The following is a 15,885-nucleotide window of genomic DNA, read 5'->3' as shown; positions in this document are numbered from 1 at the left end:
AAGACCCTCACTGGTATGTAGCGCGCTTTACAAATTGATTGATTGATTGATTGATTACACTCTGAGCCTTTGCTTTCTAGAATGGTAAGTTCATACATAGGTGACATATGATCTTCTGCAGATTGGTATGTTCATGCTTTGATAATTTAGGCACAGCCTAAAACAGGAAATGCCCCTCATTTTGTGCCATATACTTCTCTCTAAATAGCTCCCTTCAAGTTCAGTTGGTGGTGGAATCTGCTTTATAAATTGCACCAATTTTCTTTCAAAAGTCCTTCAAAAGATGCAAGAGGATCCCTCACAAATGATCCAGATCCCCACAGAATCGGCAGGAGGATATGCTACGCCAATCTGTTGGAACTCAGCACCCTGCCTGCTCTTCTTCCGCATAGGGTGGACCTGATTTTGTAGCAGGATGAATGGGTCCTCTTCCCAAAACCTTTGACACTGCAGCTACATGCATGGAGATTGAGTGGTTCCAGTTAGAACACAAAGTAAAATATGACATTCACAAACAATACACACCGGTCCCTGAGGTCCAGGCTCTAGTGTTTCATAGGTGGGCTCCTGAGTTGTAGTTCTCTCCAGCTAGCAGTTGTCGTTATTCCCCATTCACTATAGATGACATTCAGGTTAAGCCCCACTAGTGGTCAGATTAAAGTCGAAAATGTTCCAAAGTTGAAGGGCGATTTTAGCATGCAAATTCAACTGGGGCCACCAGGCCCAAAAATCAGTCTTATCTACATCAGCAGGATCAAAGAGAGTACACTCCCTCCGCAGGCGATGAAGCTGCAGTGGCTGTGTCTGGTAAGTCTTTCACACGTGGCCTAGGTGGGCTGCAATCAGTTGTCCTCGAGTCCCTCAACATGTGCACCTGCAGCTGCAGCAGCCAGGGGTTTATTGATGATCCTCTGATGCTAGGCAAGTTCCCCTGTTCCTCTTACAGGGAGTGGTTGGGGGTTGCTATGATTCTGGTGGTGATCCTCAGTCATAGCTTAGGCCTGCTAGGGTCACCACAGTGACCTGTCTCCTCCTCTGTCGACCGTCTCACCAAGACCCTGCTTCTTTCTTAGCCCCGAGGGCCCCCTCTCTCATACCGGGTCACTATTTGTCCTCTGCACATTGGCTTCAGCCTGATCAGCACAGCAGAACTCTTCACTGTGGATCCACCCGGTATACAGGGTCGCCAACTTGATAGTGCACGCAGGTGATGATCTGTTTGGTTCAGTAAGGATCATGATTAACTTTACGGCTACCCTCCTCTGGAATATGGGGGTCGCTGACTTTTCTCTGCACACAGGCAACAACTCAATTGGTGCAGCAGCCGACTCCTCACACCACGCTAGAGGGATCCACTCACCAAGATCCCCCACTGTGCCTTGCTCCCTCCAACTCTCTCCTCTTGCTCATAGGCCACACTGGTCTTGGCACACAGTCAAGAGCTGCTGCTCCAAGCTCCAGGTCAGGTGGTCTTAGAATGCTTGGTTTATGCCATCTCATTTCTGCTGGGAGACTAGCAGGATTTGGCCCACAGACCTGGTCACAGGGATGTCTTGCACAGCTTCCCTGCTCGCACACCTGACTTGCTGCTTGACAGTTGACAATTTCTGGGGTCTCAAGCTCTCCTTCTTATAGTCCATTTCCAGACATCAAATGTAATTTAGAGTCTGAGTCTTTGAAGTTTATGTTAGGAGTCTGCTTCTTTTTAAAATATCCTTTCCTCTGATCTCTCTTCCTCCTGAAAGTAGTCTGTCACCACAAGAATGGCTCGAAATCTGATAGCCCAAAAATACAGGCCATAGAGTGACTAGAGGTTCACACCGGGAAGTCTGCTGCAGTGATATGTGTATCAAAAGCTTACCCCAGGGCTTCAGCCTTACTCTTTATGGTTCTCTTATCAGCCCTGTCTCCTTGCTCAGATGGGCCAAGACCCCTTTCCAATGACCTAGAGCTTGTCTCTCACTTCATTCAGTGTGTCCCACCCAGCTTACAGGAATACAGCAATACACAAACCTGTCTTGGTGGCTTCTTTTACATCCTCTCCTAATTTTTCACCATGCAGTCCTGGTTCAGGTTCAAAAACAGGTTTATATAGACATTTGTCCATAAAACATTCTAAAACAAGGCACACTTTACCGCTAAAACATTAAAAGGACCCCCCTCCTAGCTACCCTACCCCCCCCCACCCCCTACATTTGATAATTTAAATTCTGTTTGACAGACCGTAAAAACCGAGCGATTCCAACTGCCACAACAAGATAACGCATTTCGGACAATAACTCCACAGCTTTATTTCAATGGAGAGCATCATATTTAAAAAACAAGGGTCTCAAAAACGTAATTCGATTTGCATAATAAAGGACGCAATTCATAAGAATATGCGTAAGGGTGCATTTAACTTTCAAGGGGCAGGGGCAGAGGCCACTAATATTCTTCACCCTGATCCTATGTGGGCGGGATGTGTAAATTGGATTACATCCCTCCCTTGCCCTTAATATTTCATTCCTCAATGCTTGGTCTGTTAACCGTGATAGATAAGAAAAGACACTATCCTGGCCCAATGTAGCAATCGAGAGGCTAATGGATGATCTCTTTTTTAGATACACTAGGTCCATCAATTCAGACGCCATAGCAGCAGATTCTCTCAGTACTTGTTTGCCTGGAAAGGGGAGCCAAGATGTGACTGTACCACTATTTAAATGGAGATTCCTATGTGCAATTATTCTTTTCTTGCGGCCTTTGCCCACATCCTTTCACTGCTTTGGATCTCTTCCCAACACAATTTGGAGACTTTAACCACCTCCTTATTCTCCAACAATGTGTTAAAATATCTTAGAGACCGAGTAGAGGCCGCCATGTTCCAACAAACCAGATTGCACTCTCTCCTTATGGCCTGAACCATGGTACCTTGGGGGAGTGATAAAAGTATTTTAAGTACTACCCCTTCAAATCCATCCCATTCATAGGTTGGAACAAGGGAAGAAACCTCCCCCCATACAGGCCTAGTGGAAGTATCTGCCCTTCAAAAGCCTTTAATAGTCGGATAGGAGATAGCCCCCCCAAACCTACCATTGAATCTTGACAGGCAGCTGGCCTGCAATAGGGCCTTCTGTTTGGTAGCATCCCAACGTGCACCCCAATTCAGATTTCTCCTAACGATTAAGCCCAGATATTTATATTGATCAACATGCTCCACTGCATGCGTACCTAGATACCAAGAAAAACTGTACTTTTTTTCCAAAGATCATGATCTTGGTCTTTTCCAAATTGATACAGAGCTGGTTCTGCTTGCTATAGGTTGCCAGAGCATTGAGGTTCCTCTGCAAACCAATTGGGTTATAATCCAATAATACCAGGTCGTCCGCAAACAGCAGACAAGCAATATGCTGGTTCCCGATTTTTGGGGAGAAGGACTCAGATTGGAAAGTAAAAGTTGGGAGGTCGGCCAAGAATAAACTAAAAAGCAAGGGTGCTAAAACTCACCCCTGGCGCAGGCCGTTTTCAATAGAAATTCTTTGAGATAACCGACCCGACTTCACTAACTCCACCTGAACCCAATTGCCAGAGTGCAAGGATTGGAGTGCCCCAAGAAGATTTGGTGGTAGGTTCCAGGAGGCAAGTTTTCCACACAGAATATCCCTATCCACAGAATCGAAGGCTGTACGAAAATCTACAAAGCAGAATAGCCTTTGATTTCCCTCCAGAGCTTTTTGAATAATGGCCCATAGAAAAAAACAATGATCTATGATGGAATGACCCGCACAAAAGCCCCCTTGTTCTAGTGGGATTCTCTAATTTTCGGTGGCCCAATCTTCGAGTTTAGCTAGAATAATCTCGGAAAATATTTTTCATGAAATATCCAAGAGGCTTATCAGCCTATAGTGCATAGGATCTGCACCACTCCCTTTTTTAAAATCTGTTTCACTATGGATCCCCTCCAGGAGAAAGGGTAGAGGCCAGACATGGCGATCAAACTGAACAAAGAGGAATAAATCGTAGCCCACCAGTCACTAATTGTTTTGATTAATACTGCTGGGAAGTTAGCAGGGCCAGCGGTTCGGGAGAGTTTTACCATCTCAATAACAGCCTTTACTTCCTTTACTAAGAATCATATAACTGGAAGAGTTTGCCCATGCATTTTCTGAGGTCCGTCTAAGCTAGAAGGTCCCCTATGTATGTATGTATGTATGTATGTATAAACTATTTTGTAGCGCGCTCCGTTACTTGAGAGTATCCTGACCCTATATGAGTCTGTCAGATAAGAGACCCACTGGGTTTCTGGAATCATACAGACAAGTGTGCCCCTATTTTGGCCATTAAACTCAGTGACCTTTTTCCAGAATTTTTACTGGTCATTTAATTATATGATTTCCTGCATCTCATCCCACTTACTATGGTAAAAAGCTGACTTCTTTGCCTGCACAAGGGATTTATTCTGGCGTTTAAGTTTAGCCAACTCATGGGTGGCTGTAGAGATGTTAAGACGCCTAACACTCTTTGCTCTCTGTCTCACCAATCGTTTCAACTTTTGGCAATACGAGTCGAACCAGCCCCCTAATTCCATCGGACGGGATTTTACCTGCACGCCCTTTTCACATATATTGACAGAAATGCAGCCCAAAACTCGTTGCACAATACTATTGTACCACACAAAAACATCATCCACATAAATAGGGTGAATTTCAATCATCTCCTCTAGCTAAAGGGAGGCTAGTTGCTGAAAATGGATGAAATCTAAGTATGTTGTGAGTCTATGCGGGTAGGACATTTCTAAAGGCAGAACGCTCTAAAGGGATATATCGGCTCACACAGGTCAAGGACTGCTATAGTTGCCCAGTGGTCCCTACCCTCATATTTTGCCACCTCAAACTTTTAAAAAGGTCAAAATGCCAAAGGGACATGAATATATAATCAATAGGGCCAAAAGCGTGACCCTGTCGGAAGGTTGCAGCTGCTGGTGAGTCATTTTTGAACCGTCCATTTAAATAAATCAAACCATGGCTCGCCAGCTTTTGACTCAACACTTTAGCTTAATTTTTGATAGTACCAGGGGGAAACTGTGCTGGGGGAATGTTATAAGAATCCAATGCTTCTTCCAGGTGATGATCTAACTGTAAAGGGAAGAGACAGATATTAACATCCCCAGCCATTATTATCACTGTTTCCAGATATTTTGCCACCAGATGCTGGAAAGGAGATTCAAATAATTCCAACCAGCATTTCATTTGCTGGTGATCTTCTTTGTGGATATAAACATTTACGAGTAAAAAACTTCTGAGGACATTTTTACCTATACCCAATTTAGTAACTGATAACTGCAAGCCACTCAGGACATATATGATCTATAATTGTCTTGTAATCACCTTGGTTGATATTAGTGTCAGTGGATGCTCTCCCCTTACCCCTGGACTGACCTTTACTATTTAAAGCCAATAAGAACAAAGAGGACCCCCTTAAAACCAAAAGGGTTAAGGCACTATACAGTAGGAAAAGAGAAATATCCTTTGGGTTTTATAACAACCTTTCATTTACCATTCATCAATGCCTTCCTATCCAGCAGGTGTATACGCACCCTTCATGTACCGCCACATATACACTCAAGAGAAATGTCCCATGTATCTCCCACAAAGAGTCATTAACCATTAGGGTTACAAAAATATAAATCGATTTATTAATTAAAAGACAAATGATAAAAACACTGATTAAAACTAGGGAAAAATATTGTACCTAACAGACACCAAATATCATAATGTCAAATCAACAATATACACATGGGCTCAAATGTACAATCACAAATTAATAAAAACAGTTCATTCAAAAAGAAGTACATAAAAATGGCTAGAGAGAGTACATAACACAGACAAGTTCAATATGTCCTTTCTTTGTTACATATCTGTATTGCGACAATGATTATGGCGTGGATATTGGTACCCAGTACTCGTTGACCTCCGCCTTTCTCACAGATTATGTACTGAAATAGGCGTCGGCGCGTTTCGATGGGTTATATTGTGTCACCATCTTTATCAAGACAAAGCAATTTATACTCTCACAAATTAAAAGATTGTTTTGGGAGCAGTATTGATTTCACCAGTGGGAGGGGGGGTGGGCGCACACTGCCCCACACTCCAGCACTTAGTTTGCCCCAATGCATCATAATAAATGCAGTGCATGATAACGCTTTCTTCGGTGTCAGGCTTTAGTTTTTCACCCTTGTTGGTGCAGCCAGTGCTGTGTATCTCTAGACACGTGTTTCAGGATAATTGTCCTTCTTCAGTAGAGAGTAACACATTTTTTGGGGGTGCTGGAGATGCTGCCCAAAGTCTTCTTAGGTCTCGGTACCACTCGCTGGGCGCAGGTGCATCAACCAGAGCTCGTCAGCTCGTTAGCTCAAGGGAGCCTTTTCAAATAGGAGGGGAGTGGGCGCACACTGCTCCACACTCCAGCACTCAGTTTGCTCCGATGCAAAGAGGCGAACTGTGCTGGGACTGTGAGGCAGTGTGCTCCCAACCCCCATTCTGTTTAAAAGGCTTCCTTGAGCCAGGAAGTTGACGGGCTTTGGAGATGCACCTGTGTGCCTGTGAGTGGTACTGTGACCTGAGAGAAACTTGGCAGCATTTCCAGCAACCCTAGATTAATTTTCTTTGCTCTCCAATACTGCTGCTCTCTACTGATGACGGGCTCAACCCAGAAACACGTGTCTAGGGATTTACAGCAATGTGTGCACCAACTTTGGTGAAAAACTCCAGCAAACTTTGAAGTAAGTTTGAACTGTGTACTGCATTTACCAGGATCCAGGATGCAAAGGGGCGAACTGTGCTGGGACTGTGAGGCAGTGTGCTCCCAACCCCCAATCTGTTTAAAAGGCTCCCTTGAGCCAGCAAGCTCACTAGCTTTGGAGATGCACCTGTGTGCCTGTGAGTGGTACTGTGACCTGAGAGAAACTTGGCAGCATTTCCAGCAACCCCAGATGAATTTTCTTTGCTCTCAAATACTGCTGCTCTCTACTGATGACGGGCTCAACCCAGAAACACGTGTCTAGAGATATACAGCAATCTCTGCACCAACTTTGGTGAAAAACTCCAGCAAACTTTGAAGTAAGTTTGAACTGTGTACTGCATTTACCAAGATGCAAAGGGGCGAACTGTGCTGGGAGTGTGAGGCAGTGTGCACCCAACCCCCATTTTGATTTCACCTGTGCCTGTGTGATAGGAAACAGATATCAGTCAACTCGGTCCTAACAAAAGAAAACTCCTATATAAACATATCTAATAAAGTTTAGGCCCTAAGGCAGATACTTGTACATTTGGTAGGGCCCGCTCTTTTTTAAAACATCATGTGGGTGCCTCCCAGTCCTAACCCAGCTAATTAATCAAAGTTATAAAGAACATCAACAGGTTTCTGTTATACTAAAGAGTTATATGGCACACTTCTCTCGTTTTAAACTCTTTCATTGTGTTACCCTAAGACATCTCATTATTGTCATAGGGACACTCATACTTTGTTCACTAACAAGGCTGAGTGCCAACACATGCCAATCCCAGACAAACTACAAAGGCTAGAAGAGGGAAAAATTAAATAATATTCCTCACCTTCTCTAGGCAATACTACTTGTTGCCGCAGTACTAGTCAAGTTAGTACAAAGTTTAATATATCCGCTCTATGTTCACAGTATTTTTCATTCAAATGTATCTGTGGAGACAAAGCAGTATAATATTATCAATCTCACCATATTTAATGATTAATTGGCTTTAGGCAACAAGAGGGGATGAGAGCAAAGGAAATCTCACCTGAATTAAAAAGAAGACAGCGCACACTATAGGCGCCGTGTTGCTGCAGATTAATCTTATAGCCTTTCCATTATCAACAAAAGTCTATAACACACATAAAAAATTATTCAGATTATTTCAAATGTTTTAGGGTGATTTTATCAAGTAGATTCTCAGTTTAGTATTATATTATTCTTGTTACCTACTTGCATGTCCTCCACGCCAAACAAGATTTGTATTAAAATAGAGTGCAGAAGCCTCCTTTCTCTGGGAGTTGTTTTCCTTGGTACCCGTGGATTGCACTGGTTAGGTTAACTGATCGTCCTCATCGCCTCCCTCTTTACAATTAGGGTCTAGAAAAAATATAATGAAAAGGCCTTTATTGGGCCCACATATTCGATATATTATATGAATAAGTCGGCGCCACTATTCCGTGCACCTATTACCAGTTGTTTGTAGATGTTATAGACTAAAAATTCACGTTATCTGCCCGTTGCTATGATACTCGCAAAGGAATATTAGAGAGCTCATATACAATACACGCAAGTGTTTTTTAATAGCTATTCTCAATAACTACACCCGTACGTATTCAGCAGCATGGAGTTTAATCGCTGTTAGAATCCGAGGACGATAGAAAGCATTGTTAGTTGTATTAGCTCAACCGCCTGTTATTCTTTTACAACAAGGCGTATATCAAAATTCCATGTCTCTCGTGCCATTTTTATGTATTTCTTTTTGAATGAACTGTTTATTAATTTGTGATTGTACATTTGAGCCCATGTGTATATTGTTTTTTGAAAACAGATTTTATTTGATAGATTGCACACATAGCACAGCACTCCGCATTCCGGAGTAGGCTGCCAATCATTACAAAGCATCAATGAAGTAGCAATCATTGCATCATTTTGTGTCAGGCAATAATATCAAACTTAACAATGTCAACTTCCCCACCCCTCCCTCACCCCCCTACCCCCCCCCGGTTCCCCTTCCCCGGTCACACACCACCGTCTCCCCTACTTTGCAAATCAGTGCTTGGTCTCGAATTTACATGCACCGTCCATCGTGGCTCTTTATACAATCTCCATAGTAGCCTCTCGCTCCACCGGAGGCTCCAGCCACAGGCCCCTATAATCGGCCCACCTCTTCCATATCCTATAGTGCTTACGCGGGCAGCCCCGGGCCACAAAGATCGGCTGCTTCAGCCCCATACAAAAATCTAACCCCTTCTTCCATACCGTACCAAATTTGGCTATATCCCTTTTGACGAGGGTCAGGCCTAGTAACAATAGATGCCTCTTATACCTATTCCCCCCCACCTCGTCCATCACATGTAGCAAACCTAGTCGCGCTGTGCGTGGGAGTTCCCACCCTAGAACATCGGACAGACAATCCCACACCCCTTTCCAGAATCTGGCCAGCGTGCTACAACCCCACACCGTGTGAATCAACGTCCCCTCCTCCCTCTCACATCTAAGACAATCTGGGGATGCAATGAGGCCTGCCTGCCACAATCTCTCCCTAGTATAGTAGATTCTGTGTAAGTATTTAAATTGGATAAGCTGCAGGCGCATCACTATGGCTACACTTCTAGGGGCCTCTAATGCCTCCCTCCCGCCAATCTTCTTCCTCCAGTACCCCTACATCCCCTTCCCATGACTCTCTGAGCTTCTGCAATGTTGTGGAGCAGTGTGTGACCAGTGTCTGATAGATGCTAGATATCTTTTTATCTCCTAAGTCCCCCATGAAGACCTTGGACTAAATTCTGGGAGGGAATCCAGGCCTTCCAAACTCGGTGTTATGGCATGGCGGAACTGCAGATATTGAAAAAACTGGGACCGGGGTATGTCATATTCTGTTCGGAGATCCTGGAAGGATTTAAGTGTTGTTGCCGACATTACATCCTCCAGCCTTGAAATCCCTATATTATCCCAGCTTCTGAAGCCCCGAAGGGACTCCAGAGCTGGAAGGCGTCCGTTATTCCACAGTGGGGTTTCTTCATTCAGCGTGCCCCACCATCCCATGCGATGCAGTGCCCGCCTCCAAATCTGGAATACCAGTTGAGTAGCCGGCGGCAGCCTCCTTCGAAGCCTTGCCGCGTACAGTATCCCATGTAGGGAGTTAGAGCCCATAAGGTGTCGTTCCAGGGCATATGCCGGGTCTCCCCTATCCCTGTACCACCACTTTTTTAGGACCAGGAGATGGGAGGCCTGGTAATAGGAGAGGATATCTGAGGTCGCTAAACCACCACAATACGTTGAGAGAAAACACGTCCGCATGTGCCACCCTCACCGCACCTCCGGCCCAAAGAAATTGCCCCAGCACTGAATTTCCTAGGCGGAACCACTGAGGTGATATGGGATAGGGATGATTCTGTAGCTGATAAAGCAACCGGGGGAGGGCCACCATTTAAAAAATGGCCGATCCGCCATATATAGTAAGGGGCATACAGGACCACGTCTTCATTTCGGTCCGGACCGATCTCAAACCGGTACCAAGTTGCCCTCCCAGGAGATCACCTCTGAGATAAACACTCCTAGATATTTAATGCCTCCGACTGCTACCTGTAGCGTGGATGCCCATTCCCCTACTCTGGATTGCGCTCCGAGCACCCACAAAGTCGATTTACAGGGGTTCAGATACAAGCCCGAAGATTCGCCAAAGATTTGCATTATCTCAAGTATACGTGGCCCCGATCTGTTAAGGTTGGTAAGAAACAATAAGACATCGTCCGCATATAGGGCAATTCTATCCGACGGACCCATTTCCCACTCAAAATCGCTAAGCTGTGCGTCCATACGCATCCAAGCCGCCAGTGGTTCAATGGCTAGGGCGAAGAGGTATGGTGAAAGAGGGCAACCCTGCCTGGTGCCTCGCCCGATTGCAAATTTGGATGATATGGCACCTGCCACTCTAACCCATGTGTATATTGTTGATTTGACATTATGATATTTGGTGTCTGTTAGGTACAAGGTTTTTCCCTGGTTTTAATCAGTATTTTTATCATCTGTCTTTTAATTAATAAATCGATTTATATTTTTGTAATCCTAATGGTTAATGACTCTTTGTGGGAGATATATGGTACATTTCTCTTGAGTGTATATGTGGCGGTACATAAAGGGTGCTTATACACCTGCTGGATAGAAAGGCATTGATGAATGGTACATGAAAGGTTGTTAAAAATTCAAAGGATATTTCTCTTTTCCTACTTTACTATTTAAAGCCATAAAGCCTTCTACTGACTGGTCCTCTCTTAACCAAGACTCCTGAAGGAATACCAAATGGAAGGGTTCCGAAATTTCTTCTAGAGCAACACAGTTCCTCAAGCGTTCAAACCCATGGATATTCTAGCTCAGGATTCTCAGGTTTTGAGAGTACCCATCTTTCTAGGGTAAGCTAGGCCTAGTATTCCAGTGACCGTCCTCCAGCAGGTGCCACAAGGGGGAGAACCTATTACCTTGAGCACATGCTGAATACCTAGACTGTGAGATTGGTCTGTCATTTACTATGAATACTCTCAGATTGGTCGGTGGGTGGCTACTTTGCTGTCTGTCTTCGGGCCTTAGAAGCGGGATATATGGAAAAAGATCGTCCCCATTGAGTAGCAGATATCCCGCTATGCATATTTAGAATGGGAGGTGAAAGAGAGACTGTTTGGGGTGCATATAGTTGGGGGCTCTTTTTATGGACCTACTTTTACTAAATCTTCTTCGGCCTTAAGTACTAGGTCCGCAATACAGGGGGAGATGAAAATGAAAGAAACTTTAGAAACTTCTCTACCTTGTTCACCCAGTTGGAACCCAGCAGACGTTGGGTCCAATTAGGTTATCCCTGAAAGAGAAGGAATTTGTTGGAATAGGTGAAGAATTTTGGAGCGATTCAAGGGTCGAAGTTTCTTTCCTTTTTTTCCTCGACAAGTGATATCGAGCAATAGTTCTGAACTTGCTAATTGCGGCCTGAGGGAGGGTTCATAAACAGAAGGGGGTTCTTTGGGCGATTTATTCTGAGGCTAAGACTCAACAACCTTACTGCAAACTGCTGATTGAACTTTATCAGAAGATAGGAATGGACTGCCCGCGGAAGTAGGATCAAAACTAGTTTAGGGTAAGTTTTTACATTTTGTTTTACCTTTTTATATTTCTTTTTACATGGGAGTACATCCACGGTGTTACCACTGAGAGGTCTGGAATGTTGAAGTTAAGAACAGGCACCATTACCGGTCTTTCTATTTATATGCGGGCATTTCTTTTTTGCCTACTCAAGGGGCACAGGACCCAAGTAATCCATTCCGAGACCTTACCCCCATTGTACGGTGGAACCCAGTGCTGAATTTGGAGGGGATAAAACAATGATGCCTTTTGCTCACAAGCATAGGATATTTAGAGTTATAGACAGATCCTTCCACATTTAACTGACATTCAGGTTTCACTGGGATAATATTTATCGACCCCCAAAGCTCTGTAGCTGTTTCTGCAGCAGATAGTCGAGCATTCGAAAAGTCACCCAAATTATTTTTAAAGCATTGCAACTGAAGTTGAATATCATTCAAAGAGTTTGATTGGTCCTTTTGATTTGTCCTTATTAACACCCGCGTTTCCAGAATTCCATCTAGAGTGGTCTGCATGAGTAACATCACATCCAGCAAAGACAACGAAGAGTTGGGCTGGATCTCCCAAAATGGAAACCATGTATTGTACTATTCACAGGATAGGGGCAGACAGGGGAGCTGGCAGGGCCGCGGGGAGCATGTGCCCCCCCCCCCCACCCCCCAAACTGCCTACCAGGGACAGGGGCACCAACTTAAAAAAAATAAAGAAGCACACAAGCAGCGCAGGAGTGGACTCTCTGCGCTTCCCCTTTAAAAAAAAATATATAGGCTGTGGGGGCCCGGGTGCTCCAAAAAAGGGACAGGAGCACCACCTAAAATTATAAAAAGTGTTGTGGTGGGCTGCCACAAGCTCAGTAGCCTGCCAGGAATGTCTTCTGGGGCCATTGAATGCACAGTGATGAACATCTTACTTTACATTTTTACCTAAAATAAAACATAAAAATGTACTGAAAAAAACAAAGGTTAATGGTGATGTTATAGTTAGGAAACAAATTAATATCTAACTTTCCATTGAAAAAAAAACTTGGAAATTCACAAAAAAAACAAAGGTTAAAAGGTGTTATAGTAAGGTGAAATGGCAGTTAAAACATTACAGTTTTAACCACATGGCTGCTAGGCGTTTTCCCGTCCTGCGCTAAAAAATATAAAACACCATAAATCATGACGAGCTGGCCTTGTCATCCGCGCACGGCAGGTAAGCGCCATGACGAGCCCAGCTCGTCATTAGCTTCGAAGGGGTTAAGTAACTAAACCGCTAAAATCCACCAGTAATTGTTATAGCAAATAACTATTACTTGTCTCCTAAACTCACACCTAAACATACCTGCTAATTACCTCATATATTATATCCTCATGGCCTGTTCTATGACCCCATTGATAACATCGCTGCAACATCTGAAATGACTTCATTGATGACAACACTGTTCATGTCATCACACTCTGGCCTATCAAGAACATGGATGAAGCCATCTTGCAATGCTGGTGAGTTGTTGCTGAGACAGAAAGTTTCCATTTTTGGTGTGGCACCTTAAGGATATTTTGTTTTTATTGTGTTTCTTTAGAACAAAGAAGACTTATTGTTAACATTGCAGTTATTTCGGTCATTCCCATACACTGTATTAAAGTGAGTATCATAAGTAGAATAACAAGTTTCTGGTTAAGTTAAAGCATTACAGCTGGGGATCGAATCATCCCTTTCGAAGTGTCAGGGATCATTAAATCCGAGCAAAGAGAAAAGTTATTGACTAAGTCTAAACACTAAATCCCCCCTCTTTGTGTAATCTCGCTTCACAGTCAGAGATTGAGTTTGAAGGTACTCCACAGTGCAAATAATCCTATAGGTTTTATGCTAATTTCAGGAAGGGGATTCGATGTGCTTGGGGGCCTAGGACAGTTCACGCTATGATTCCTGATCCAAAGGGAAGAAAGTTCTTCAAGTAAATTACGCGGGTCAAGAACATATCTGCACAGGCCAATTATATCAGTGCTCTGCCATCTTCTTTTGAATGTTCAGTAAAACCATAAAGCAGTGCATCCCAGTATATTTCGAATGCTTTTTTTGTGTAGACACCTCTTTCCTTCTCGTCGTAAGGTGATACTCTGCCTGCTCCCATCTCACAACCTCTCTCCTCCAGTGGGCAATTGAGGCGGAAGTAGTCATCCCAGTTGCTTGTTTAGCTAATATTATGGGTAGATCAATGAATCTGGTGGTTTCTTTTTTATTTTTAGGTTATATTTAGACAATTTATTGCAGGAAAAAGATCGGATCTTTCTGTGGTTCATTCAATATTAGTTATCACTATCTTCCAGATTGGGGTCAGAGTAATGTATGTCCAGAGCATGTGAAACATATCTGCCAGGGAGAGCCACATCTTGGACATGCATCTGCCAGCCTTGGAAATATATGGTGTAGCTTATGAGGGGTTAAATATGCCCTTTGAAATATATAACATTGTATATATTTACCTGGAGGATATTCATAATGTGATAAATATACAGAAATATGTGGTATCCACCAGAAACATTCTTCCCTAAGGTAAGTAATTTTTTCATTAGACAGGTGAAGAGAGGCAGTATTTTCAGGCAAACAGAGTTGGAAATCAACAGTCTGGCAGGTGAAGTGAGGCTGCAGCCGGATCTATTTCCTATCAAACAAATCTCTTTTTCCATGTCTACTTGTATTTTCTGTCTTCGACTGAACATCTTTTTGAGTAGTATGCTTTAGCACTTGGCTACTCTGGCTTCTGTCAAAGTTTAGCATTTCTGGTCTGATGTAAGGTACATTCAAAAGCTTGTTTTTCTTAAAGGTAACCTACCTCTTCTTTCCTCCTCAGCAAACACAAACCTCCCACTCTCACTTGGCATTCTCTGGTTGCTGCAGGTGAAGGAAAAGTATGGAAAGGAGTTAGGAGGCACTGACCTCAAACTACTGTATCACGGTGAGCTTTGCATGCCTTCCTTGCTCCTCCATTTTGATTTTTGTGACAATGCTGCAAATAATAAATATGTACTCGATTAAGCCACTAATTGGTGGGGGTGAGACAAGGGAATTCAGAGACTGGCATGAAGTAAGCTGGGAGATACTTACAGGTTGTGCTTCTCAATGAAATAAAATGTAGCAGAGGCATTGATAGAAGAGGATTAAGCAGCAGTGGCATGAAATACTCCTGGTTCCATTTTCCCCTTTCCCCCGACCTAGCGCCACAGCTGACTGCCCTTTCTCTGGGTCTGTCCCCAATCATGGACCCACTGTCCTCAGACCTTCGTAACAGTCGTCTAGCTCTGGCTATGCTGGAGTTAGCTCTTGTATCACTGTCTACCCCGTTAGCCTCATAAACAGCTTTTAACCCACCAGTAGCCCCATGATAATGGTGACTTACCTTGAGGCCTTGGTGGTAGTAGGTAAAGATGTAGTTCTCCTCAGCATAAGTCTAGCATCATTCTACCTTTGTCACACAGCTTTTCCACACAGTCCCCAGCCCTTTCCCTACTGTTCCCAGTCCAGATCTCAACATTCCCAGCACTATTGACATTATCCCAGCCTGTACCCACCACTACAAGCCCTGTCACCTCCATCCCGAGCGCAGATTCAACAGTCCTCAGTCCTAGTCAGCCATGTTCCAACTAAGGGTGGGCGTAAAATCCGATTCGCGGGCGAATTTGCGAATTTTCCGAGATTTCGCGATCCGCGAATTTCGCGAAATCGCGGTAAAATCCGCGAATCAGCGGGGACGAATTTTCAGCCAAGCAAGGGTTACAGCAGCAGGTGCAAAAGTTGAACCTAATTTCTTTGTAACCTTTTCCAAAAGGGTTACAAACAAATTAAATTCAACTTGGACACCTGCTGCTAATTGCTTCCTGGCGCCTCGTTGCCTACTTGCAACTATTCTCTGACCCTGCTCTGACCCTTGAAGCAGGGTCAGAGAATAGTTACAAGTAGGCAACGAGGCACCTGTCCAAGGAATTAAACCTCATCAGGAAGCACTTACAGATATAAAAAAGGAGAGGGATGGC

General features: G+C 43.9%; 1 protein-coding gene across 1 annotated transcript in view; it reads left to right on the top strand.

Moving 5' to 3' along the window:
* Positions 1-15,885, top strand: part of MEI1 (meiotic double-stranded break formation protein 1) — a 3,731,473-nt gene that overhangs the window by 2,488,076 nt on the left and 1,227,512 nt on the right. Inside the window, exon 22 of the mRNA XM_086963480.1 lies at positions 14,706-14,810. Coding sequence (XP_086819606.1) covers positions 14,706-14,810 — 105 coding nt within the window. The remainder of the gene's footprint in view (positions 1-14,705; positions 14,811-15,885) is intronic.

This window comes from Lissotriton vulgaris, chromosome 1_1 (genome assembly GCF_964263255.1).
Source record: "Lissotriton vulgaris chromosome 1_1, aLisVul1.2, whole genome shotgun sequence".
Lineage (NCBI taxonomy): Eukaryota > Metazoa > Chordata > Amphibia > Caudata > Salamandridae > Lissotriton > Lissotriton vulgaris.
This window is presented reverse-complemented; position numbering and strand designations above follow the sequence as displayed.